General features: G+C 51.1%; 1 protein-coding gene across 1 annotated transcript in view; it reads left to right on the top strand.

The window, feature by feature from the left end:
- Positions 1–26,404, top strand: part of Ush1c (USH1 protein network component harmonin) — a 39,868-nt gene extending 13,464 nt beyond the window's left edge. Inside the window, exons 9-26 of the mRNA XM_035446848.1 lie at positions 1,796–1,880; positions 2,765–2,824; positions 2,969–3,025; positions 3,124–3,266; positions 4,099–4,164; positions 5,136–5,260; positions 9,583–9,632; positions 13,410–13,562; positions 14,662–14,778; positions 15,235–15,717; positions 17,826–17,945; positions 18,541–18,591; positions 20,959–21,000; positions 21,679–21,732; positions 22,018–22,117; positions 24,628–24,737; positions 25,915–25,970; positions 26,371–26,404. Of these exons, the coding sequence (XP_035302739.1) occupies positions 1,796–1,880; positions 2,765–2,824; positions 2,969–3,025; positions 3,124–3,266; positions 4,099–4,164; positions 5,136–5,260; positions 9,583–9,632; positions 13,410–13,562; positions 14,662–14,778; positions 15,235–15,717; positions 17,826–17,945; positions 18,541–18,591; positions 20,959–21,000; positions 21,679–21,732; positions 22,018–22,117; positions 24,628–24,737; positions 25,915–25,970; positions 26,371–26,404 (1,906 nt within the window). The remainder of the gene's footprint in view (positions 1–1,795; positions 1,881–2,764; positions 2,825–2,968; positions 3,026–3,123; positions 3,267–4,098; positions 4,165–5,135; positions 5,261–9,582; positions 9,633–13,409; positions 13,563–14,661; positions 14,779–15,234; positions 15,718–17,825; positions 17,946–18,540; positions 18,592–20,958; positions 21,001–21,678; positions 21,733–22,017; positions 22,118–24,627; positions 24,738–25,914; positions 25,971–26,370) is intronic.
- The last annotated feature ends 651 nt before the right edge of the window (positions 26,405–27,055 follow it).

Here is a 27,055-nt window from a genome sequence, read left to right as displayed (position 1 = left end):
TCCCCAACACTTTCTCCGGCTTTCCTCACTACTGCTCCTGAGTCTTGTGCACTGGGGATGATAAGGAACTTGAGACCCAGAGATCAAGCCACATTCTCTGGATGAGCCCTTCAACCACTGCAAATGACACTCTCCAGTCCTCCTGTCACCAATGGTCTGGAAATCCTTCCTTAAGAGGGGCCAGGGGACCCAGGCCTGCAATCCTAACACTGGGGAGGCAGAGGCAGAAAGAGCTCTGTGGTTAGTCCTGGGCAGCTAGACCCTGTCTCATAAAGTAAAACAATAAGCAACCATGAATAGGAGCTAGAGAATTTTGAGTAGGGTTTGGCCCCATGTGTGGGTCTCTGTTGAGCAGGCATGTGCTCTGCCAGGCCATGCATCCCTGGCAGACTTGGGCCAGTGACTGAGCCCCAGGGCACTCAGCTTCAGTCTCCTCCTATACCTTGGTGCTGGTATAAAGAAAGCAAAGTAGCAAGTTCAGAGGGCAGAGAGTGGGTAGTATGCAGCTGGTAAATGTTACTTGTTAGTTAAGTTATTATCTGTTTGCATTTGCATTTATTTGACACTTTTGTAAATGACTTTTAAACGTTTTTTAATGTTTTATTTACATGTATGTGTGTGTCTGTCTGCATGTACATTTGTGCACTTGAGTGTGGGTGCCCACCAAGGCTGGTAGAAGGCATCAGATCCCCTAGAGCTGGAGTTACAGGCAGTTGTATGATGTCTGACATAACTGCTGAGCCATCTTTGCAGACCCAGAAATTATTTGTTTTTGTTTTTGTTTCTGAGACAGGGTCTCACTATGTAGAACTGACTGATCTTGAACTCACAGAAATCTGCCTACCTTTGCACCCTGAGTGCTGGGATTAAGGAGTATACCACTATGCTCAGCTCTGTCCTGGAGTGTGAGGATGTAGCTTAGCTGGTAGAGTGCTTGCCAAACATGCACAGAAGCCTGATTTCAATCTTAGCACCTGTATATACCTTGCATGGTGGTGCATACCTGCAAATCTAGCACTTGGAAATGGAGGCAGGAAGACCCTAAATCCAAGGTTATCCTTGGCTACATAGTGAGTTTGACCTTAGTCTGGGTGAGGTAAAATCTGTCTCAAAAAATAAAAATCAAATTAGAAGTCCCTTTTGTCTGGGAGACGGCACCCTAATATAGAAACTAATCACATAGATAGTTATAATATTGTGTGATAAAGAGCTACCCCTGAGTCAGGGATGGCAAATAAGTTTCCTCCCTGTGCCATCTCACATCAGTTAACAGTGGCATCCTGAGGTACTGTTCTGGGAAAGGTTCTAAGTCTGTGTCTAGCTGGGTGGGAAAGAGTGTTGTGATTAGTGATGTCCGCCACTGACCTGGGAGAGTAAATAACAGACAAGCACCATTCTAACTAGTTATAATTTAGAAGCACTAATAACTCTGGGGGCAATTAGCTTAATCAAGGTCTGGTGAAAATCTTATAGTCATAAAGAATGAATAGGAAAAATCCAGAAGGAAAAAACCAACATGTGTGGTATGTTGGGTGAGGGGCTGGGGAAATGAAATCTCTGAGTTTTCTATGACTACTGCCTAGTGCAGCAGTGACAGTTGGGCTGGAAGGGAGATAGGGACAGAGGACCTCAGGCCTTCAGTTTATGGACGACCTGAGGGCTGGCCGTGTAGACAGAGGCCACAGGCTGTATGGACGACCTGAGGGCTGGCCATGTAGACAGAGGCCACAGCCTGCTTGTTGAGAATAAGCAGTGCTGCAGGGGATGAGCCTTGCCCACATCCTGCATCCCCCAGCGTCTCCAGTGGCCCTATCCAGAAGCCGGGCATCTTCATCAGCCATGTGAAGCCTGGCTCCCTGTCTGCAGAGGTAGGGTTGGAGGTAAGTGCTGGGTGTGAGAAGGGCAGGGGGTTGCATACTGACAGATATTGTAACTTCCCACATAGTCCTTTCCTGGCCAGCACTGGCTAGTAACTCCCTGGAGGTCTCCATTGGGAAAGGCATTGCAGGGAAGGGGTATTGGACCCCTCTGTATTCTTCTTCAGCTCTGGCAGCCACTGGTCCTAAGTCTGTGGGTGTGGTGATAATGTCAGAGTTTACATTCTGCATTCTAATCCCTATCATAACTCTGAGGGCAAGGTACTAATGTTATCCCCACACTGAGGAAACCAGAAGCAGAGACACTGATTTTCCCAAGGCTGTGTACCTACAACATAGGGCTGGGAGTCAAACCTACATGGTCTTCTGTCAGAACTGTGACTCCTAATTGCTTCTTGAGACAAATTCCTAATCTACAAGATAAGGATGCTAGAACCTTCCTTTTAGAGTTGTTGTGTAGATTAAATTAGCATTTAGGCTGGATCTGCTCCAGGCACGTAAGGTGGATCAATAAATGTCAGCTATAACTGTTACTATAATGAGGGACCAACAAAGCCTGTGCTGTATGGGAAGCCCAAAGCCTTCTGTGTCCATTAACTAAACCTTGTAAAGGAAATGTCATAATTTAGCAAAAGATATTAACTTGTAGTACTATGATATTTGATAGCCAATAAGACCATTATGGGCTGGAGGGGTGCCAGGATGAGTTCAAGGGCCTCCAGGAACCCTCTCAGAGCATGCCACCTGGTCTGTTCCCTGTAAAGAGTTAGAATTTGACTGCTGACCACCATCCTGTATGTCTGGCATGCCAGGAGACCTTCCTGCAGATGAATGTAGGGATCACACACACGCACACACACACCAACCCTTTTCTGTTTCTCCCCCAGACAGGAGACCAGATCGTGGAAGTCAATGGCATCGACTTCTCCAACCTGGACCACAAGGAGGTAAGATGTGGTCCTTGCCTGCTGCATCTCCTCCCCATACAGTTCTTCCAGCCAGCCCTACGATGGCTGAGACCCTTCTGCTCTCTGCCTGCATTGCTCCAGTCTGACGTCAGACCGCAGCTGACTGTCTCCCTGTCTCCACAGGCCGTGAATGTCCTGAAGAGTAGCCGAAGCCTGACCATCTCTATCGTAGCTGGAGCTGTAAGTTCAGAATGAGGTGATGGCCCCCATGACCCCTGACCAACTCTGTGACAGGGATGCCCATATTCCCCAGGGCTGAACTCCTCACCCCCCGACAGGGCCGGGAGCTGTTCATGACAGACCGCGAACGGCTGGAGGAAGCACGGCAGCGTGAGCTGCAAAGGCAGGAGCTCCTCATGCAGAAGCGGCTGGCAATGGAGTCCAACAAGATCCTTCAGGAGCAGCAAGAGATGGAGCGCCAGTGAGTGTCCTGCCTGGGACCCCTGCCCACACCCCACACCAAATACACCTGACATCTGCCTCCTTGTCCTGGGCCAGTTGCAGTCTTTCTGTTGTGCCCTCTGTGGCAGATTAGGGTGTCCATCCTGTTCCTTAAACAGCCTGGCTCCTTGCTAAAGAGACCTGGTTTTCAGACACTGGTACTATACAAGAGAGGCTCCTGCCAGCCATAGTGAATGTGCCATGCCTATTGTGTTGCTCTGTTCAGGACTTTGCTTATGCTCCTAGTTTAGCTCCCATGGTTTCTCTGGGAGGTAGATGGTGTCAACCCATTAGATAGGCAAGAAGGTTAAGGCTTAGTGAAGTGAAGCCATCTATGTCCACAGTCATAGGTGGCCAGGCTGAGATGCTTGTTTATACGGTCTGGGTCAGGAGCCTGGCATGCCTGTGGTGACAAGCCCCACCTCTGCATGTTTGAAATAGCAGGATGAGAAAATAAATGGGATAAGCAACTCACAGATCAAAACCCCTGCCAACATGCCAACTCTGGTATGTGTTGGGTTTTTACTATGTACTTAGAAAATGGAAAAGAGGGCAACTCCGTCTCCTCCACCACAGAATTAGCCTGGTGAGTGGTTCCTGCTTTACCTTTGGATGGACCTGCTGCCTGCTCCCATGGCACAGAATCTCTGCCCAGCAGTGCAGATAGAGTCACCCCAGAGCACAGGACCCAGCCTTTGCAGAAGCACTCCACACCTGCCACTGTGCTAACACCCTCGGACTCTAGATCAGGAGTCAGCCCCAAGTAGAGCTAACTCTGGGCATATACTCACACAGGCCAACCTCTGTTTCAGGAGGAGAAAGGAAATCGCCCAGAAGGCTGCTGAGGAAAATGAGAGATACCGAAAGGAGATGGAGGAGTGAGTGTCCATCCTGAGTGCCATGGCTGCGTGTCCTAAGCCCGATTAGTCAGAAACATAGACACATCTGTGTCATTCCACATCAGAATTTATTGAATCAAAAGAAATCCACAAGCTACACTGACTTCACTACCTCAAAACCACAAATAGTTCCAGCTTCCCTATGTTATTCCCCCCTTAGTTACTGACATTACACCCACATCACATACTATGCTCCACATGGTGTTACATGAGCAGAAGCCTCAGGGACAGGCGGGAATTGCCTAGCTGTCAGTCCCCAGATGCGTGTATTAGTCATTTGACATACGCTGGATTGTCACATGACCAGTCAATGGAACTGTCACAATGAAAACATCAGGTGTCCTTCTCTTTGTGGGATCCAGGTTCACTAGTCCAGTGTGTTGGGTAAGTTTCAGGGTTTGTTTTTCTGACAGTTTTCATACACCCATGTAGCCATGTGTTCCCAGCCTGCTTTGGTAAGTTTATAGGTGGTACCCCTATAAACTCACACTTGGTCCTAGACGCGTGGTAGTATCTACGTGTCCAAACACATTGCAGAGTCATCCCACCTCCACATTCTTACTCAAAACAAAGGCTGCTTTGTGTGATGGAGTCACTCAGGGCAAGGCAAGCCTCAAGCTATCATCCCATACAAGCAGAATAACAGTACAGGGCTCAGCCTGCTCTCAGTACTGGACCTAAGTGTGTTCACGGGTGTGGCAGGCCACCTGCAGCCCCTGATAACTCTATGCTAAATCCTCTTTTCTTGAAACCCCTCTAATTCTAAACAACCTTTCATCTCAGTGCACCTGGAGCAAATTGCTGAGTTTAGACCTCCCACCACAACGAACATCCTAGCTTGGGCTAGCGCTGTGAAACCTCCCTTCCCAAGCTGGCCAGGGTCCTCTGGTGGCAACAAGTAAACCTTTGAAGGTTCTGCCTCCAATCACAGGTGTGGGGTCTCATTTCAGGATCATGGAGGAGGAAGAGAAATTTAAAAAGCAGTGGGAAGAAGACTGGGGCTCAAAGGAACAGCTCATCCTGCCTAAAACCATCACCGCAGAGGTGCACCCAACGCCTCTTCGCAAGCCCAAGTGTATGTATGGCCTGTGTGGGACAGGGTGGTGCCCTTCCAGGGCCTGAGGTCAAGACAGAGATACTATCTTTCCCCACTCATCAGCACCTCCCCAGGTGACTACCCCAGGGCTGTCTGTGCTGTCAGGGAGAGGCAGTGTGTGTTGGGGACCATCAGCTGGAGCCTCAGTAGGAGGGATGCTTGCCCTCCTTGTGGGGGGTCTGGTTCATGCACCAGCTCCCACATCATACCCCAGATGTTTGGGATGCTGTAGAGGGGGCAGAGAGCTTGGCAGGTGTGGGAACTGGCTTATAGGATGACTACATGAGCTTGTTAAATGTCATGCTGTCTTCTGGCCTGGTTCTGAACTGGGGCTGTGTTGAAACCAGTATGGAGAAAGAGAGGGTAAATCTCTGGTAGTCTAAGGTTGCCAGGCAACTGGGGGAGCAGCTGGTCAAAGTGCCCCATCACCCACATTCCTGCATGTGGGTAGCTATCCTGCCATTAGCAAGCTGAGGTTGGAGGCAGAAAGAGGAGCATGAGACCCCCCCTCCCATGTACCCACTGGAATATGGAGGGTGCTATGAGACACCCCATGTGCCCACTGGAATCTGGGGGTGCTATAAGACCCCCCAGGTATCCACTGGAATCTGGGGGTGCTGTGTTGGGCCTAAGCTCCCCCCGCCCTTCCCATCCCCTCTTTAGCAGCCTCGTGTTCTTCCTCCAGTTTCAGCCCAGGCCTCCATCAGAAGCTCCATCAGCCTGCTCTCAGGATGTCTCAGGAGGGGAGGGGCTCCAAGCAGTGTGGGTCCATGGCCATCACAAGTCCCTCATTTCTGGTTGGGTGTTCACTCCCACCCGCTATCTCTTTCTATTTGTGATTGACATTGACAGGTTCTCCTAACCTTATTGTGCTCGCAAGAGCTCAGGGCCTAGACTGTGTGGATTCCCTGGACCCCAGAACCAAGGTTCCTCATTGCCATGGGCCTAGTTAACTCACCCGATTTGAGCCCCCACCTGAGCCCCACAGGGAAACAAACCCACTGCCAACACCAGAAGAGTGGTGCAGTACATCTAGATTCTTCCATTTCACTCTTCCCTGGTGCATTCCTTCCTGGCAGCAGGACAAGGTGTCATCTCTCAGGGACGACAAAGCACACTCTCATCAGCCTCCCCCATGCTAGTCCATACTTGCTGAGGATGTGGCCTGAGGTAAATTCCCAATGAATGATACGTATTCCAGGCAGGAGCTAATTTGTGAGTGAAATAGGAGCTTCTGAAGGAGAGAAATCGATTTTAATTACCTCTGTGAAAGTAATCCGAGTTGGTGTGGTACCTTCTAGAAACTGGGTCTCCGCTTCACAGAGAGCTCACCCTCTCAGGAATTATGGAAAATAAAAGCTCTTTCACAAGCTAGGTATTTATTTAATGCTTTTTAACCAAATTAAATTTCCTGAATAAAAGGAACAAGAGTTTCCCTTTACTCAGGCTACACTATCCTGAGACAGTCCACAAGCTCAGATTGATGGCTGAGTCCTCGCCCACCTGGGACAGCAGCTGCAACCATCCATCCATCTTCACAGTGCAAGCATTAGCCCTGTGTTTGTTCCTTCTCTTGCTGCTGTGACCAAAACAGTTTAAGGAAGGAGCAGTTTGCTTAGGTCCACAGTTTAAAGATACAGTCCGTCAAGCCAGGCAACTAGTGTATGAGGCATCAAGTCATGGCAACTAGTGTATGAGGCAGCTGGTCACATCATCTCCATAGTCAAGAAACACACACACACACACACACTCACACGCACATGCACGCACGCACACACGCATGCACGCACGCACAAACACACTGTATTCAGCTGATACTCAGCTCACTTGTTCCTGTCACATTAGGCTGAGTGTTCCCACCTCAGTTAACCCAATCTGGAAACTCCCTCCCAAACACATCCACTCTGCCTCCCTGGTGGTTCTAGATCTTGTCAGTTGACACCATTTATGACTGTAGCTTGCATTCAGGGCTGGTCCACAGATGCAGCCAGGCCTCTGAGAGGCTCCATTTTCTTCTTCCCCTGCCCCCTCCACAGAGGTAAGGGGACACTGAAACTCATCTAGGAAGCTCCTCCTTGACCACCCTTCAGCTCTGACCCCGTTAGCTGAGTTAGACCCCACTCAGGTTTCTATGCCTATGAAGGGTAGGTAGGCTCTGCCCTTTGGGGCAACCAGAAAAGAGCCTAGAACATCTGCATTGGCAGATCTTGCAACCCTGGCCCCCTGTGGGACCCAGACAGCTGCCTCAGCCACCAGTGGCTGACTGACCACTCGCAACACTGCCCAGCTCTTAGGGCTAAGAGACACTGTCAAGGAGATGCTGAAAGACCATTCCTTAGCTTAGCAGAGTGTGAGAGGGGAGAGTTCTTTACCATGGACCCCTCCCCTTAGCTGGAAGATGAGGGGCTTAAATGACACGACACTAGCCCCCTCTCCCTCAAGGATACCACTCAATTATCACCCACCCAACAGACCGATGTTTTGAAAGTTGGTAGGAGTTTTCTATCAAGCTAAGTAGTCCTTTGTGTCCTCGTTGTGTTCACTAAGCATCTGTGTTCCTTTGTCCAGCAAACAGCAACTGGAACTGAAAGCAGCTGAACACACAGCCCCTAAGAAAGGAGCCCTTATGAAATATTGAAACATAGTTCACAAGCAGGCTTCTGTACTTCCTGCTGGAGTTCCAGGAAGGTCAGGATCCAGGCTGTAAATAACTAGAATAGATAGCTTTTCTTCCCACACGATGTTGAGACTCCTATTACCCTAACGGCACATTCCCTGTGTATGCAGCCTCTTGGGGAGTCCCAGCCTTCACCTACTGCCCACATAGCTCAGATAACTCCCTAAGACAAGTAAGAAGATCCATTCTCCCATGAAAATCTCCTCTCCTCAAACATAAATGATACTCAGTTATTGCCAACCTTCTCCCTGCACCGCCAGCTTTCAACCAAATGCCCTGCAAAATGGCCCTCATGCTGATGTCAGGTTAGAGGCCCCTACTTTTAACCCATTTTACAGACAAGTGTTAAAGCTACTGATGTTCAAAGCCTTGTGTGCACCTGCCAGAGCAGGAAAGCATAGCTGGAAGCTCTTGAGCCCTGCTGCTGCCCCTGACCCCACAGCTTCCTGGAGACAATAGGTCACAGGCTCCTCGGCTCCTACACAGCTCCTCTTATGACTCCTCTTGCTCATCAGCTTGTCCCTCTTTTCCCCTGGGTAGATGATCAGGGAGTGGAGGCCAAGCTGGAGCCTGCAGACCATCTGGATGGAAACACGGAGAAGCGGGGACCGCAGGTTGGCACCCATGCTCCACTCCCTGGCTTGGCTGCCCTGCTCGCTCTGCCCACCTCCTTCAGAAAGAGTGGAGACCATGATGGGAACCACTGGGGTCTATGAGGATGCTCCAAGTCTCTGCTTGGCCCATGCACTGAGCAACAAACTTTAGGGACTAGATCCATGGCTAGGCTGAAAACTTACCTGCCACTTTCCCGGACAGCCAAGCCACTGGCTCAAATATTTAAATACTGACCTCCAAATTCCCCCCACTTATCTGGCCTGTCCCATAAAACTCCTTAGACCCCTCCCCCATCAGTCACTGGGCATATGTGCCTGATCTAATTAATCCTGAGCTCAATACCCAGCCCAGCACTGAAAGCTGAGCCTGGGCTGTCACCTCTAGCCTTGGGGGCTCAGGTCTGGGGTACTGCCCTCCTTGCATGGGCAAGGAGACTATGACTTGTTTATCTGGTCTGGGTGTAAGATATCCTTTCTAGAAGCATATTTCCTGCTTGCTGTTATCGCAACTGCCCATCCAGAACCTTCCAAAATGACTGCCTTTCTTTGGCGTTTGAAGAGGGTCTTCAAGCTGTGCTGTGAGACACTTGGGCTCTGTCTGGAGCAGTTCCAGGGAGAGGCTCAGCTGCCTTTTGTTTGAAGCCGTTTCTTAGCTGTGGAGACCAGGCATCAGCTTAGGGAGTACTTTTCTCTCTTTCCACGGGGCTTTGTGTTTGCAGCCACTTCTGTGATTTGGGAAAGTGTGTCTTTCCACAAGGATGATCTTGCTGGTTTTCTGGCATGAACTTCTGAAGCCAGTGTTCTGGGAATGGTGACCGGAGCCTGGGAATCAGGGCACAGTACTCAGGTGGTCTCCAGCCTGCTCTGTCCCAGATCTCTCATCAGGTGAGGGAAAAGTGGGCCAGAGAGCATGATTCTGGATTTCACAAAGCTACACGTACCTTGGGAGCCCAACTCCCAACGGTTGCCCATGGATGCTGCATCTCATCATTTGTTCTCTGTCCTTGTAGCCTTTGGGTGGTTTTACCGTTACGATGGCAAATTCCCAACCATCCGGAAGGTAGGATGGGCCTGAGTGAGGTGCTGTGTGCTGCTGAGTTTCATGTGAGCTGTGGTCTCTTCTAAACATTTCTTCTCCCCATTCACTTGCAAAGCTGACTCCGACCCCTGTCTGTCTGATATCTGGCAGGGGTGCTGTGATAGAGGTGTTAATGGAGGGGAGCAAGCATTCCTAGCATAAGACTTGCCTAAGCCCTGGGTGGCTTTGATGGGCTTGGGCGGGGGCAAGTAACTTCAGACTTGCTATGCCAAGCAAGACCAGAGCCATAACCAGAAGCCTAGGCTAGGCGGGGTAAAAATGCCAGGGTGCATGACATAAAGCAGTTCTTGGTGACCCTGCCAGATGCAGCTTGTGTGGAATTTGGCACCCCAGTCTGGGAAAACAGCCATATTAATTCCAACTGTTCCCTAGACCTGTCTCTGCCCGGGTCTAGGATTATGTATCTTTCCATTCTCTGAGACCTTTAATTTTCTATCTAAATCTTATTACACTATCTCCAGGCCCCATAAAACTCTCATCTTTTGTCTTACTAAATTTCATCAACATTTGATTATGAAAATGCCACAGTTAATATCTGTACTGTATATTAGACATTCAGGATGGCTTGGCATTTAGAAATCAGGCTGCTGGCATAAATCTGAGTGAACTCAACTGTATGACATCACTCAGCCAGCTCAGCCCTCACTAGCAAGCTCCCCGGAAGCAAAGCTGTGGCAGTGCATGAGCTTCAGGCACTCCCCAGCATACCCCTGTTACACAACAGCAGTGGTATTCCTGACACAAGTATTCATTTTTACCTGGGATCCCAGCTTTGCACAGGCAGTGACCAGGCTTCAGGACTCCTTCCCACCCTGTTATAGTCTCAGAAAGTGTGTGGTCTCCTAGGACTGTGCCCTTTATGCCACAGGCTGAATCCATGGCTTGAAGTCCTGTCCAACCTTTTGACATTGTAACATGGCATTGTCATCTATAAAATTCACATACAATCAAGTTACAGAAGCCTTGCAAGAATAATCTCATATTGTTTTAAGTACGTCTGTGGTTTTGTATTGGGCTTCGTTTGTAGCTATCCTCACTGCAGGCTGAAAGCTGGACATGTCTGGGGGAGTTTCATTGAGTTAGACTGCTAATTCTTCCCTTTCTAATGTCTATTAGAACTTGGCTAAAGAGAACAGCAGATACAGTATACATGTGCATGCACATTCATATATACACATACATATACATAGAGTACACGAGTGTACACACACATGCACATACATATGTAAATTTTACTGGGGAAATAATAAAAACAAACAGATAGGGAAGACATTCTCTAAACACTAATAGCTATGAAAATGTACATGAGCTGGAATGTTCTACACACACGAATCATGTTCCTTGGAAGTTGTTCTTAGTAAAGGGGTCAGGCTAGATTCTCCAAAACCGTTCCATTGTCATTCTAGAATAGCTGGTATTTTGGTTTCTGTTTTCATTTCCAAAAGAGAAGAGCTGTTGTAGATAGATGGAAACCGATCGTTGTCATGAATATAACTGACAATTAATAGGACAACATAACCATATCCCTCACACCAGCTCTGAAACCCACTATCACTTTGTCCAGTGTCACCAGAGATGATTTGTTTCTCAGCAGCTGGAGCTAAGGAATGTAAGGGGGTATCCACAGCTGTGAGTGGAACCCCAGTATCTGAGAGAAGAGATTGCATGTCTCCTATTCCTACACGGGCAACACATACTCTCAGTTCAAGGACACCAGTCTGTGCAGACCCTGGAGGAGTTACAGTTTTGTCCAGGACCCTTCACAAGAACTGCTTGAGGCTGGGAAGATGGCTTAGCAGGCAAAGTGCTTGCCTCTCAAGTACAAGGATCTGAGTTCAGATCCCAGAGCCCACAGAAAAACCTGGGTGTGGTGGCATGCCCCTGTAATCTCAGAGATGACTGACTACATGGGGGCAGAGGCAGGCAGACCCCTAGAGACTCACAGGCCTTTGCAGTAAAGTTCTGTCTTAAACAACAGACCACAACCTACGGTTGTCCTCTGCCCTCTACATATATGTACCTACAGCATTCACTGTCCATGCAAGCATATGTATGTGCATGTCTGTACACACACACACACACACACACACACACACACCACAAGGAACTGCCTCTGTAAATCATGCATGGCCTGATGTGCAGAGCTCCCAGCCTGGTTGGGTAGACATTCTCATGGGCAGCTAAGTTATCAGCATAGGGGTAGAGGAGCTCACTGGCAGTGCTCATTAGCAGTTTGCCTATCTGTCAGTAGATGCTCTTACTGAGAATGGGACATGAGCTATCTCCTGTCACTGCCCCTCTCAGGAGCCCACTCTGGCTGTGAAATCTTGATGTTGCTGTAGGTTTTTTTGTTTGTTTGTTTGTTTTGTTTTTTTCTAACCAAATAGAATGGCCATTCCTGTTGTGGTGGCCCCTGAGGAGACCATGACCTTACTCTAGCCAGCTGCCACTGAATAGAACGCTTCTGGCTCCTGTTGAGGAGTGCTGTTCAAACATGCTGTCTTCAACATGATGTGAGACATGAGCTGAGCTAGGGGCCTGGTGAGCAGGGTAGGCTGTGAACCAAGCAGAATTGAAGCAAGGAGAAGCATCTCCTTGGGATGCTGTGGACTGCTCTGGAGGCAGGTCCAGAGGCAAGCACTTCTAAAGCATGTTAGCTCTTCTTGCAGATAGGGTTGTCTTCCGTGGGGCAAGATGAGCCCATCAGAGGTCTGTAGATACCCCCTACCCTCAGCTGACATGGAAGGTTTACATCCACTGTTGGGAAGTTCAGTTCCTCATTCTGGGCCTTAGACTCTGAGCTGACTCAAAGCAAAAAAGCAGGAAGCCTGTTAGGCAGAGGCACAGCTATTCTGGGAACTGTCCTACATCTGGCCTTCTCCACACCCACTGTGAGCACTGGCTCTGTGCTCTCTGCTGTGTGATGGGAGTGATCTCCCACTGCTGGGTTCCTCTGCCCCAGATGAAGACTGGGACCTGGAGGACTCAGGTCTGATTTTGGCCAAGAGACTTGACCTCTCTGAGCTGGTGGCTCCTGCATCTCCCAGTCCTGGAGTCTTCAGAGAACCCTCAGTTGAAGACACAGTTTAGAGGGAACCCTGGCTTTGGATGCTCTGGGTGACACTATGTAGAGCTTACAGATCAAGACAGAATCCAGTATCCCTGGCTTAGGGTCCCATGTCTAGACCAGGACAGAAGACCTCTGCACAGCAGGTGAACTAGTTCACTCAGATTTACTAGAATCTCCCACAATGTGTCTCTGGCATTGAGCCACCTTCCTCCTCTGATGCTGGGGAAGGCAAGCACCCAGGTCCCAGGAATGAACACGATGCCTTTTATTGAGCAGTCCTTAGAGATTTACAAAGCCCTTTCACAGATGGTATTTCATGGGCGCTGGCTAGAAGCCTGTGGGGCAGCTGTTTCCACTACTGTAGAGACATGCTGAGCCCAGGCCCAGAGAGGCTACAGAACTTAGGCAAAAGGTCACACAGCTAGTTAGTGAACCAGTAAGCCAGTTCTGGCTGGTGGATGAGTATGTCTCCCACTCTACAATGGGAACTGTGGCCTGCCAGACCTCAGAGGTCAGTGCCCAGTGTGGTAGGACAGAGCAGTGAGTGGGGCTCACTGAGGCAGGCTGCCTTGTCTTGTCTGTAAGCTGGATGCCCTGCTTGCTGTCCTGTGCTAGTGCCAACACCACCTTATTACCCTTATCACACACACAACACCCCGTCTGCCCAGAAAGGAGCAGAGAAGAAGAAAGCCAAGCATGACAGCCTGCAGGACTTGAGAAAGAACAAGAAGGAACTGGAGTTTGAGCAAAAGCTCTACAAAGAGAAGGAAGAGATGCTGGAGAAGGAGAAGCAGCTGAAGATCAACCGGCTAGCTCAGGAGGTGTGTGCACAGTCCCGGGTATACACATTGTTCCACTGGACTTCCAAGGGCCCGTTGGGATCGTTCTCCACAGACAGGGTGTAAAGACAGGCCCTTCCTCCAAGTCTAGAGATTGCAACTACACCACCTACCCAGGGTCATCTGAGGTCAGCTCTAGATAAGGTGCATGTTTGAGACTAAGGCTAGTCTCCTGGCTTAGGGTCTGGGTCTGAGGCTACCCTCTCTGCCCAGACTAAGTCTCAGGCGTGTCACTGATACATGTCTGCCCCCTTTATTTACTCCACCATTGTAAAATTCGATGACAAGGCCTCTTCTCCTTAGGTGTGGCAATGGAGCTGGTCTTCTGGCTCACAGTCTAGTTAAAGTTAACCCCTCTGTCTCTCTTGAAAGTCTGGTTCACCAGTCTCATTCAGTCTGCTCTTACTACCAAGTCTCACCGAGCTGCATGGCTCTCAGTATATGGGTCCAGCCTTTGTCAAGTGTAGTCATGAAACTATCTCCAAAAAATCAGGCTTAGAGTCCAAGGCTGCTCCCATCAACACAGTGTGTCTGAGGCTAGACCTGTATAACTTTAGGGAATATACCTAAGACTAAACATGCCAATAGTATTCTCACAGCATGAGTCTTAGCTCCTGTGTCTTAGGTGAGGTGGTTGGCCCGAGCTTCCTGAGCTTCCTGACTGCAGGCAATACTCTTTCTGCTTCTAATGCTCCCATGAATCACAAAGCCAGGCTGATTAGATTATAAAACCAGAGAAGTCCTGGGAAATGCGAAGTGGATTAGGTCTGGCACTAAGAATAGATTATCTTCAAAATGAAGAATAAGATTGAACTTGCAGTTCTGAGGACAGGGCAGCCCTGCGGGGATGCAAGAGTAAATGCGCAGAAGGGGGAAAAAGGTTACGAAAGAACTCCAAGTCCAAGAGCCTCGGGTTTTGTGGACCTTGGGAGCCCTGGCAGAAGAGGTCTGTTCCTTTTTCTAGATACTGACATGCCAGCCTGTACTTGGGGAGGGGTAGAGCAGTGCCTCTGTGTATTACTGCCCATGTGATTCATTGTGCCCTTTGTCCTCTCCTGTGGACACTGATCCTGGGTCCCAGGTGTCTGAGACTGAGCGGGAAGACCTAGAGGAATCGGAAAAGACTCAGTATTGGGTGGAGAGGCTCTGTCAGACCCGCCTCCAGCAGATTTCCTCTGCTGAGAATGAGATTGCCGAGGTAACAGGATGGTCTTTCGCATGCACTCTGAGGACAGTGGGAGGCATGGTGGCCATTGGTGGTTGTCACCAGCCACACTGGTGTACATTTCCTTGTCTGCAGCCCAGCCCTGATAGCTCCTATCACCTCCTGTCTTGGTGAGGGGAGACATGTCTGTATTTATGGATTTATCTTCTGAGTGACCACAGTCCCTTCTGCCCTGAGACAGTCCCCACTGGGCCTGTTGTCCCTGCTGTAGCACCAAGGCTCTCCCTACATGCTCAAATGTGTCCTGCTCTAGAGGGTAAATGGTCTGATCATGCCCAGGTGGCATAGCTCGGGCCTCTCCTTGGCTGGGGAGCTGGGTGGCAGCACACCCTGTTCTGGTCTGAGTGATGGGGCTCTAGCAGTAAAAGAAAGGAACATTGTTGTTGATATGCTGTGGAGTGGACAATGACAGAACTTCTCCACCCCCAGATGACCACAGGGCCCCCACCTCCCCCACCTTCTGCGTCTCCTCTGGTCCCACCCTTGAGACGCTTCGCCGGTGGGCTCCACCTCCACACCACTGACTTGGATGACATCCCCCTGGACATGTTCTACTATCCCCCCAAGACTCCCTCAGCACTGCCTGTGGTACCCCACCCCCCACCCGTCAACCCACCTTCCAAGATCCCTGCCCCTCCCGTACTTCCCTCATCAGGTCACATGAGCACCTCATCCTCACCTTGGGTGCAACGCACTGCACCCCCGATTCCCATTCCTCCCCCTCCATCCATTCCCACCCAAGACCTCACTCCTACCCGCCCACTGCCCTCAGCCCTAGAAGAGGCCCTGGGCAACCACCCCTTCCGCACTGGGGATCCAGGCCATCCAGCCGATGACTGGGAGGCAAATACCCACAGTGGAAAGCCCACCAGCTCCCCCATCCCTGAGCGGAGCTTCCCACCTACCCCAAAGGTACCACCTTATTCTGCATGTTGCACTTGCAAACAAAGTGGGATGTGGGTGGTGCTTCCTGTGCCCTCCACTGCCCCAGTGAGTGGAGACAGGGGAAACATCACCTCTCCCCATGTCCCAGGTGTGATGTCCTGTCCTGCATATGTGTGCTTTTTGGGTTTGAAGTCCTGTGTTTACATGGTGAATTGCTGTGACCATGAAATGAGCAGTAATGTGTTGGGTCAGTGTCATTGTCCTCTTAGCTCCTGGCTAGTGGAGACTGGTGATCTGCAGTGTGGGCCTTTCTTGTGTGGATGAATAGCCAACTGTCTTTATAGTAACTGAGAACATCTATTAAGTGGGAAGTGAACCCCTGGTTTAACTGGAGGCATGGGGGAAAGCTGGGGGGTACCTAGCTCTGAAAATAAAGGGATAACTACCCAGGGTAGCCTTAGGACATTACAGCACCCTTTTCCATAGCACTAGCAGCGGTACTGGCTTGGTGTATAATACTCAGACACTTCTGGCCACCACCCAAGAAACACTGAAGATGAGAGAGTTCTTAGAAATTCTCAAGTTTACTATTAAAAGATGAGAAATGTTTTTCTTGGATGTCAAGAGATTGAGCGGTGGTATTTTCAGACAGACATATTTCCCATCGATTGATCTTTAGCCAAAGATTGATTTGCAAGAGCCAATCCCTGAGGACCATTGAGACTTTGATCCTAGTAGCTCATGGCCAGGCTTGTGACTGGTCTGAGGGGGCTCCTGTCCACTGGGACAGGAGGTGTTGGAGGTGGTCAGCAGCACCCCACCAATGGCTTTCATCAGCCTCCCACTCAAGTTCCCGAGGAGAGAGTGGGTCTAGCTCAGATCATTCAGGGGGATGGGCAATGTCAAATTCCTGACTCTGACTGGCTGACAGTTCCCGGCTGGAGGATCACAGAGGGACTGGAACCCTGTAGACCTCAATCCAGGAACATCTCCCCAGAGCCCAACCAGCCATCAGCTTTAGGACACTGTGTTAGCCTGGCAAGAAGGTCCCATCTTTCTCTGTAAGTGACCCCCCAAAAGTGGGCAGTAGCTTTTCATTAACAAATCTGATTCTGAGATGAGGTACCAGGTTCATGCCTTGTCCCTCTTGGTATGAGAAGTAGATAGGGGCAGAGCAGAAGAAGGTACCATGAGGCTGGCACACCTGCCTTCTAGGCGTTTGCCATATGAAGGGAGAGCCACTACAGATACAGGGCTCTTCTCTAAGTTAGCTCAGCTAAGTGTTCCATCTTAGGAGCACTGCCTTGTTAGGGCTTAGAGCTGAGCCTTGAGGGATACAGTACAACACGGGGCAGAGGAAGGGCATCGGTACAACAAGGAACACAATGATGGCAGGAGGGACAGTAATGAGTCAGACTGTGTAGTCTGGAATCTTGTTCTGACATTCCCTGGCTGAATGACTTTGGGCACCAGTTACTCCTTATATGTGAGCCTGGACAGCCTGATTTATAAAATAGGAATGCAAGTGGCACCCAACTACTGTGAGAACCAGACAAGTTAATACACTGGGGGGGGGGGGCAGCATGCTAGATCAAAGCTGTAATCCCAGCACTCCAGGGGCTGAAACAGGAGGACACTGAATTTGAGAACAACCTGAGCTACACATGAATTTCAGAACAGCCTGGGCTATAGAGTGAGACACCAAAACAAAACAAAACCCCACAAATAACTATAAAAAGAAACAGGGTCTCATATTGGCCAGGCTGGCCTTGAACTCATTATGTAGCCAAAGATGACCTCTAATATGCCTGCTTCCACCTCTTGAGTGCTGAGTTTGCAGGCATGTAGCGCCTGCCTGCTGGGGAGTGAGCCTGGGGCACCCTACCCACTGAGTCACATCTCCACGATATAGAATGCATTCTGAGTTAATACTTAAAAGACAGGCAGGTGCATGGTTGGAACTCACCAGATAGTACAAGAACTGTGACAAGAGCCTACCCCAGACCTGTCAGGGAGGTTGAATCGGGCTGGCTCCGTGCATGGGAGTGATTTGCATGTTTGTAGAAGTACCATGGCAATCCCTGGCCACATTCGCCATGACTTCACATGGGTCTCTCTTAAACTAACCCCTGTAGACATTTTGCCCAAGCCCAAAGCCTCCACGAGGCCCTGGCGTGTCCACCATCTCCAAACCTGTCATGGTCCACCAGGAGCCCAACTTCATCTACAGGCCAGCTGTGAAATCGGAGGTCCTGGTAAGCCCCTTGGGACCCCTCTGGGGCATTTCCAGAGCAGCAAACCAGGATTCTGTCTCCCAGTTTCTGACACCTCTGGAAGGGAAGTGAGATAGGACACAAAGTCAGATCAGCCGTCATCTTGTCAAGAGATGAACCCACATGATTTGCAGTGGAGAGGTCCACTGACCCCAGTCCCCACAGCTAAGGGAGCCGGGGTTCACAGTCACCCGACGGGCTCCAACCTCTGATTGGCCTCCCACAGTGGGGGCACAGCAGTGGCAGAACTGTATTCCCTTCAAGGAAAGCCTACCCAGATGTCAGGGTGGGGCACTCCCATTCTAGTTTTGAACTTCAGCTGTCCTTTCAGCTCCCCCGAAGGGCCTGCCTGCTGAGTCCACCTGTGTTCTCTGGTTCATGATGAGTGGTGTCTCCTCAGCTGCACAGCAACTGCTGCATGGGAGGCCTGGAATGCTCCCTAATATAAGTCTATTTGGGGAGGAACAAGGTAGCCTCAGGCTGGCAGCCCCAGGGCCTGACACCAGGGGGCAGACGATATCTATTTTTAACATCTTGTGGGGAACTGTTTTTTGTTTTGTTTTTTTATTCCTGGCAGCCACAGGAGATGCTGAAGAGGATGGTGGTGTATCAGACAGCGTTCAGACAAGTAAAATGACACCCATGTAGTCGTGTGTCTAGTAGTTCTGCCTATCTGGTCCTCCCCCACGTCTCAGTGTGCCTGACTCCTCCTTCTCTACTCTAGTGCCTGGAGGTTTCAAGGTACCCCAAGTGCCACCTACTGGGACGCCTCAGGCTTGCAGTCTGTTGCCCCCCCCCACACACACACACACACACCTCACCCTGAGCAAAAGGGGACCAGTGGCTTTTCAGTGGTGTCCAGCAGGATGGACACCTTTACCCTCTGGTGGTCCAAGGAGGAAGTAGGACAGGGGAATCTCTGGAGGCCCTGGCTCCATCCATAGGAGAGAAGGAAGGGTGGGGGTGGGGTGGTTGGATACCTCCTCGCTCCTTTAGTCTGTACTTGTTCCAAGCAGATCACAATTTCCCATTAGTCATAGGAGATGGCAGCAGCTTGGCCTCTCCATTTGTCTGGGGCTCACAGGGCCCTGGAAGTCCTTGCTGCTATCTAGCTTCCCCACATCCTGGGGCTTCCATCCAGAGCCAACTGTTGAACTGACAGTTTCACCACCAATGGAAGAGGTCCCCAAATCAAAGGTGACCTAGCTAGCAGTCTCTCCACCTCCCACACTCACGAGCTGATTTGATAGGCAGAGAATAGAAGTAGTGGGGGTGGGAGCATAGGCAGAGTATCCGTAAGAGACTGCTGACAGCCCAGAACCCAAGATGGACAGCAGATGGCTAATCTTAGAAGTGCGCTGTGCCAAGCCCTATTTCTAAATTCATCAGGGTCTTAACCTTCACAGCAACGGGAGGCAGAGCACTGTTGTCTTCCCTGGGAAGCAGAAGCAGGGAGCCATGCTCGACTGTCTCCACTAGTGTCAGACCCTGGATTTATATCCAGGACACCGGTTCTGCCATTAGCTCTTAAGCATTGTGTCACCTGCCTCTCAAAGCACTGCCCTTGCCCAGTAGGCACCCAAGGGCCGGTAGCTGGGAACACAAACACCCTCAGGGGCAGTTGGCCTCCTCCTGACTCGTGACCTTATGCATTCATGGCACCTCTCTGACTTCAGTTTCTCCATCTGCTGAAACAAGGGTGTAGCTCTCTTAAGGCCAACCAGCAGTAACGTTAAGTCTCAGAATTCACGCAAGACCTACCACCCAGCCATCTCTAAGAACAGTACTCAGAGTCCCAAAATGGGGACTGCGGCCAGCATGGCCCAGCATTCCAGAAGGAACAGCCAGGGATAGATAGGCCTCTCTTGGAGACAAAGGCACGGGTCCCAGATTCTGCCTAGTAACCTCCCTGGTGCTTAGATGTGCTGTGTCCCTTGTTCTGTGTGCTGTCTGACATGCAGAGACTGGCCTGGATATGGTCCCTGACCTTGGTTAGACAGATCCAAGACCTCATTGGGGTTCAGACTAGAAAATAAAAGGAGAGAGAGTGTGGACAGACATCCAGGGACCCATCTGTTGAAGTTGGGCCCTCATCTTGTGCCCAGAGTTTCATAGCTGTATGGATCCCTGGCCTGCTCACGGAGACCTGGTGAGGCCTAGGGAACTGTGTGACCACCTTTCCAGTAGGGACTAACTGTGGAATAGCACCCTGGCTTCCGAGGCTGGTGGGTGCCTTAGCCTGGCTTACTGTGTGTGACTCCTGGGACACTCGCTCTGGCTTTGCCTGCTTCTCGCCATCTTATTTCCAAGTCCTGGCCATTTCACCACAGCAACCTCTGAGCCAGGGTCCCAGAGCTGTGTTTTCTTTCCATCTCCCTTGGGGAGGAAGGCCTCTTACCTCCTAGATCAACGAAGAGAGAGTGGCCAGACACCTGCCCCCAAACTCGCCACCCCCTCGCCTCTCCCCTTGGTTTAGAGTGCCACTTGCCTTCCCCAGTCACTTTGTGGCTGTGTTCTCCAGGCCAAGCAGCCTCCTAGACAGACCTGCCACTCCATGAGGTCAGAGCACTGAGGGCAGAAATATGGCTTTACCCTATGACCTGGTCACATCCTCCAGTGGGGACGTAGAAGGCTATCTTGGGCCCAAAAGGCCTGCTGAATGAGACTTTCTGTGAGGCAAGGACCAACTGACTAGACACCCAGATCCCAGTGGTATCCCTGAAGCTACAGATGGTCAGCTGTTGACCAGAGCAGAGACAGGGCCTTGCCCCTCCAAAAGCTTCCTGCCGCTTCCTGCTCACCACTAAGCAGACTCCATCTGCTATCACTACCAACCTCCTCCCTCGACCCCCACCCTGACCACAACTACTCCCTATCCCCTGCCCACCTCTCGCCCCTGGAATCTGGCCCACTTTGCCTTCCTTGCCTGTCTGAGCTTGTGTTTGTAATGTGCCTCGGTGGCTTCTACATCCTAAAGCCCTTCCTTTGCTTCCAGGATTTCAGAAAATATGAAGAAGGCTTTGACCCCTACTCCATGGTAAGAGGGACTCTCCAGATCAGGGGGAGCAGCCCCCCAAATGAGGAAGAATTGGAGCTTTATTTTGGACCCTTGGGCATACAAAGAGTCCTAACAATGCCCCAGATGCTCTTTCCCATAAAGGTTCCATTTAGGCCACCTTTCTCGATGAGAACCATGGTGTGTGTGCTGTGTATATATGTATACATGTGTACATGCATGTGTGTAATACATGTACAGGAATGTGTTTTATGGATGCATGTTTACATACCCACATATATACGTGTGGTATGGAGTTATTGTAGCAGCTACTTTTCTGAACACTAGCTTCATGCCAGGAACCAGCCATGTGTTCACAAGGCTTTCTTCCATCATCCCAGTAAGCCTACAACAGTGGGGCTTGGGGCTGCAAGAGTGAGAGAGCTCATGCGTTCGTGAGTATGTACCTGTGTGTGTGTGTGTGTGTGTGTGTGTGTGTGTGTGTGTGTGTGTGTGTGTGTGTGTGTGTGTGTGTGTGTGTGTGTTGTGTGTGTGTGTGTGTGTGTGTGTGTGTGTGTGTGTGTGTGTCTGTGTGTTGTGTGTCTGTGTCTGTGTCTGTGTCTGTGTCTGTGTCTGTGTCTGTGTCCATTGTCAAAGCCACGGACACTCTCACCTTTCAGCAAGTTCACAGCTGTCCCCACCCTGGTTTTCTGTTTCTAGTTCTCACCAGAGCAGATAGCAGGGAAGGATGTCCGGCTTCTGCGCATCAAGAAGGTACCTGGTCACAGGGTGGAGGCTGGTCACCAACCTTCTCTATTCCTGCCATCTTGGTTCCCTGCTTATTCTACTCCTAGGCGACTCAGCAGGTTCCTGCTCCTCTCCTAACTCCTTGTGGGGGCCACATACTCAACCCAGGCCCGCTTTTTCCCATGACTCTCTCATGGCCTCCACACTGCATGGTCCCATGCCTCCTGCACTCTGTAGTCCTGTGAGAGACTTCCTGGTGCTCCACGGGCTGCTGTCTGTGTGGCCACCTAAGACCTGCTTTTCTCCGCCCAGGAGGGATCTTTAGACTTGGCCCTGGAGGGTGGAGTGGACTCCCCTGTGGGGAAGGTAGTCGTCTCTGCTGTTTATGAAGGTGGAGCTGCTGAGCGGCATGGTGAGTGTGGACTGGCTTTGCCATTTGCGGGATGGTGTGATGGCTATACCAGATGACCCAGGAGAGCAGACATCTGGCTTCAAGAATGCCAGGCCTGTCCAGAAAACCATCTAGCTAGTCTCAGATATTGTCTGAGGCTGTGCCATGGTGCCAGGACCTGAGGTGGCATGCCCAGATGCCACCCTGACCTCTAGGGACTCCAAGGCCAGTGACAGAAATGGGCTCAGAATCACAGCTCTTTATAGCAGCAGGGTCATCAGCCGAGGATTGGTGGGGGGTGATGGTGGGAGGGAAGCCATGAGGACCCAGAGGGCATAGGGTGCAGTGAAGCCTACAAAGCTAAGCACCGAAGCCTGTGAAGGAAGGAAGCCTTCCAGGGAGAGAGGGGCATGCAGAGGGCAGGGAGAAGCATCCTGGCAGATGTAGCAGGTGGTCTGCGGAATGAGTCACATATCAGGCATTAATCTAAAAACCTGGCCCACAGCACTGGGCCCAAGAATTTCATGATAGTCACTTACTGAATCCACTCACAACCCCCATGTATACACCATAGTGATTCTCATTTCACAAATTAGAAGCTGAGGCATGTTGAGATCAACCCACTTCTTCGAGGGTCCCCAGCCAGTAAAAGATGTATGCAGTACTTGAACCCAGGCAAATTGGCCATTTGGTTTAGTGCTCAGTATAAGTAGCACCTCTAGGGAGGTCTTCACCAGCCTGGCCCCTCCCACAGGGCCAGAGACCTCCCACACTCCCCCATACACACTGGCTCCCCCAAGCCCTCCTTCCCTTTCAACAAAAACACCCTCTGCTGTGGCTGGGGATGTGGCTCAGCTGGTGGAGCTCTTGCTGAGATCTGGGTTCCATCCCCAATACTGTATAAACCAGGGTTGGCAGCAAGTGCCTGTAATTCCAGCACTTGGGAGCTGGGAGCATGAGGATCAGAAGTTCAAGGCAACATAGTGAGTTTGAGGCCAGCCTGGGCTACGTGAGACCCTGTTTCAAAACTGAACAAAATCCCAGAACCCATGGTTTACTGACTTAGGACCCAGGCTGTCTCTTGCTTCACACTACCAACTCACTCACCTTTCAGCCTTTGAAACCTTGTATCAAACTCCACTGCTGCTGATGCTTCTGCCACACCAGGAAGGGCTTCTGTACACCGGGAGCTCTTTGTAGAACCCGGATGCCCCCTCCATCCTAGGCAAGTGCGGAAATCCTAGAATCAGCTCCCTTCAGACTAGAACAAGGTCTTCCCATGGCCAGAGGGGGTTAGGGTAGAGGGGTAGAGGACCAGAGCCTGAGACACAGGAGTCTGGAATCAAAGGCACCTGCTGGCTGGCTGGCAGGTGGGCTTGGCAGTTACTGAGGTAAGCAATGCACCCTGGGCCACCTGGGTGCCGTCCAGCACTGCCAAGATGGCCTTGGCCTCAGAGAACCCACCGAGTCCCACTCAGAGCCTTCATCTCACTTCTGCTCAGATAACTTCCTGTTACCACACCGTCCTCTTCTACCCCCATTTCTCTGCAACCCGAAGGACAGTTTGCTGCCAGGCCCACCTGCGCCACTCCCTGGGCCACCTCATGGCTTTACTGGGAGTCGCTTATCCTCAGTCCCTCTGCAGATGGAAATCTGCTGTATGAGGTTTGGTCCCTGAGGCTTAGAAATCTCAGGACATTCCCAAGAACACCAGTTCCAAACTACTATGGCTGCCTCCTTACTGACTGCCACATCCCTGTGGTCTTCACACTTGTAAGGCTTCCAAGTGATTGATTGCCATGTAACCCAGAGTTCTGTGCTCGTCAACCAGAATTCTGTCCAAAAAGGAGGCCTGATGGCCAAGAGGTGTGGGATATCATAAATAATCTGCTTATTTCTAGAGCCAAGGTACATATTAGCATATCTGAGGCTCTGACAGGCCTTGCAGTGAGAAACTTGTTCATCTGTACTTCTTGCCTTCCTAAAGCCATTAGATCCCAGGACAGTGTATCCAGCAGCACATGTCACAATGTTCTTGTTTTAGCACTCTCCTGTTGAGTCCCTATTTTGTGTTAAGTGCTATGAGAAGTGCTCAGGTGAGAACAGTGAGCCAGGAAGACAGCCCTGCATTGTGGAGCTGGGAAGAGGACGGGAGGGACCATCAGCAAGCAGGGGAATGGTTGTGGTCACACTGCAGAAAATGCTGAGCATGGGGAAAAGGGATGCTAGGAGGGAATTGATGGAGCTAGTGTGGCGGCATTGGAGAGGTGTAGCCGTCCTTGAACTGCACCAGAAATGCTGCAGAGTGCAGATCAGGGATGCCAAGGACTCCTGTGGTCCAGCGGCTCTGCAGAGCCCGGAGAACACCTGTGGGAGGGGCCTTAAGAAACACAGCCTATTTTGCTTTTCAAGAGCTTTCAGAGCCCAGAGTGGGGTCTCTTCCCCCCTCCCACAGTAAGGAGCCACACAAAGACCTGAAATCAGGTACATGTCGTAAGTAGTCCAGGTGGCCAATCTGCTTCTTCCTGAAGGTGGTGTTGTGAAAGGAGATGAGATCATGGCCATCAATGGCAAGATTGTGACGGACTACACCCTGGCCGAGGCTGAGGCTGCACTGCAGAAAGCCTGGAATCAGGGCGGGGTGAGAATGAGCCTCTCTCCCTCCTCCCTCCCCACCTGCCTCAGACCCTGTTGTCTGGAGCCTGACCTTACAGTGGCAATGGCCCAGTCCAGGGCTGGTACCCAAAGTCCAGACCTGAAGGGCTTCAGCTCTGAGAATTCTGTCACTTCTTACTTAGTCCCAACAGTCAGTGGCACAAACACAGAGTCCAGAAGACTAGACATGGCCATCTACCGCCCCTCCTCAAAAAACCCACAGAAACTTCCAAGGTCTTCTCTGAGTGTGTGCTAAGTAGGAATCAAGCATGTGTGGGGGGTGGGGGGGTTGCTAGAGAGTGAACAGACCAGCGGGCAGATATGCCACATGGACCAGGGCTACCACGTGACGTCTCTCAGGATGTGCACTGCACAGTCTGAGGGGGTGCCCTCCTACAGACTATCATGTACATGGCACCCACTCACACTGTGCAGTGCACAACCTGTGCCACTGTGTGCAGGCAGCTGAGCCTGAGGTACTAAGGTCAGTGCCGAGGAAGCAGACCAGATGGGCCTGGGACCCACATGAAAGGATATGGAGACGAGAAGACCAACGGGTAACATGATGACCGTCTTTGGTGATCTGAAGGGCTGCATTAGGACAGAGGGAGCAGTTGTGTTCTGTGCTCCTGGAGGGAGGTCACAGGGTGGGGAGAGAGGTCAGGTGAGCCTTAGGAACTTTGGCATGGGGGAGGGCGGTGCTCTTTCAGGACTTGCCAGTGGACACGCCCAAGGCCGGGTGGACAGTGATGAGCAAACTAGCAATGGTGATAGTGCCATTGAGGGGACTGAGTGTCAAGATTAGACAGTGAGGCCCAAAGAGCCTGTGTTTGCTATAGATGGCTCTGGGTTACAGGTGCAGCTTCTCAGTGGTACACTTTCCTAGGATGTACCCCAGACTCCAGGGGTCACATCTATGAGTCCATGTGACTGTCCAGCTCTGGTCCATAGATTTGCATGGGAACTTGGTGCCAACTGAGGGTCTTACAGCCCTGCTTCTGGGGGAGGGTTTTCCTAGAGTGTGGGCCTCCAAAAGGGAACCCCAGCTTTCACTGTGCCCTGGATGACCCTGGCCTATGAAGCCCAGGAATGGAACAGAACACCCGGAAGATGCATCACTCACCCCTCTGTGTGCCCTATGATCACACAGTTTCTCTCCACAGGACTGGATAGACCTTGTGGTTGCCGTTTGCCCCCCCAAGGAATACGATGATGAGCTGTAAGTGTGTTTCTGCACCCTTCTCTTGCCTCCCCTGTCTTCCCAGGATCCTGGCCACTTTCCTCCAGCCTCACCCAGTGAAAGGGATGCCCTGGGAACACATCTGCTGGCAATCCTGGGGCCTAGAACACCTTGGGCTAGAGACAACTGCAACAGAGTGTGGGGCCTTAGTAAAGTTGTCTCACATTGACTGGCCCACTCTCACCTGCCCAGCAGAGCCTCCATTCCACATGTCTTGAAGAATCTATAGTGCTCATTAGAACTCACAGCCTAGGCAGGACTGAAGAGGCAGAGACCCAGTGCAGGGAGAGGTCTTGCAGAGCCTCGCCCAGCAGTAACTGAGCCCTCTTGTCTCCTGCCCCACCCTGCATGTACAGCTCTTCTCTTCCCTCTTCTGCAGCCGAAAGCCCCCAGCTGGTCCGAAAGCAGCTTGAAGCCCATGAGCCTGTGTGTAGACATGGGTTCTTCCTGCAGCTGGAGCCCACAGTGACTAGGCAGGCAGCTGCAGGGCCCTGTCTGCCCATGCCGTGTGCCATGTGCTGCCAACGGTCCTGGCACGTTCTTTGGACTGGTATCTGAAGGGAGGTAGAGGCAACAGAAGTGTCACCCTTGGGGCTGCTGTCAGTGGCTGGGACATTAGAGCTTAAGGGGGTGCACAAGGCCCGGTTGGGGGCATGGCTTGGGACCTGGGAGTCCTGATGCCCACAGCCTGTTGACCTACTTTGGGTCACACTAGTGGAACAGGGTAGCACTGAGCACAGTGGTGCCTCCCACCTGCTGGGCCCCTGTGCCATGCTCAGGCAGAGCCAGGCCATTCAGGCTCTTTAAGCTGGTCCAAAGAACCAGGGTGGTGGGTTCCATTGATATGCCTTGGCATGCCCTAAGTCCTGCTTTGGGACATTGTCATTGATCTCCTTTCTACCTTGGTCTGGGCCTTCTCTGGCATAGGAGTGTGCTTCCCTGTGTGTGTCCTGTGTTTGGTAGCTGTGATACTGGTGTTGATTGTGGCCTGAAGCCAACAGCCAGGGCAGCACCAAGCATGGGCTTATTAGCTGCTTCTGTTACAATGTTCCCAAAGCACTGCT

Source organism: Cricetulus griseus, chromosome 6 (assembly GCF_003668045.3).
Source record: "Cricetulus griseus strain 17A/GY chromosome 6, alternate assembly CriGri-PICRH-1.0, whole genome shotgun sequence".
Lineage (NCBI taxonomy): Eukaryota > Metazoa > Chordata > Mammalia > Rodentia > Cricetidae > Cricetulus > Cricetulus griseus.
This window is presented reverse-complemented; position numbering and strand designations above follow the sequence as displayed.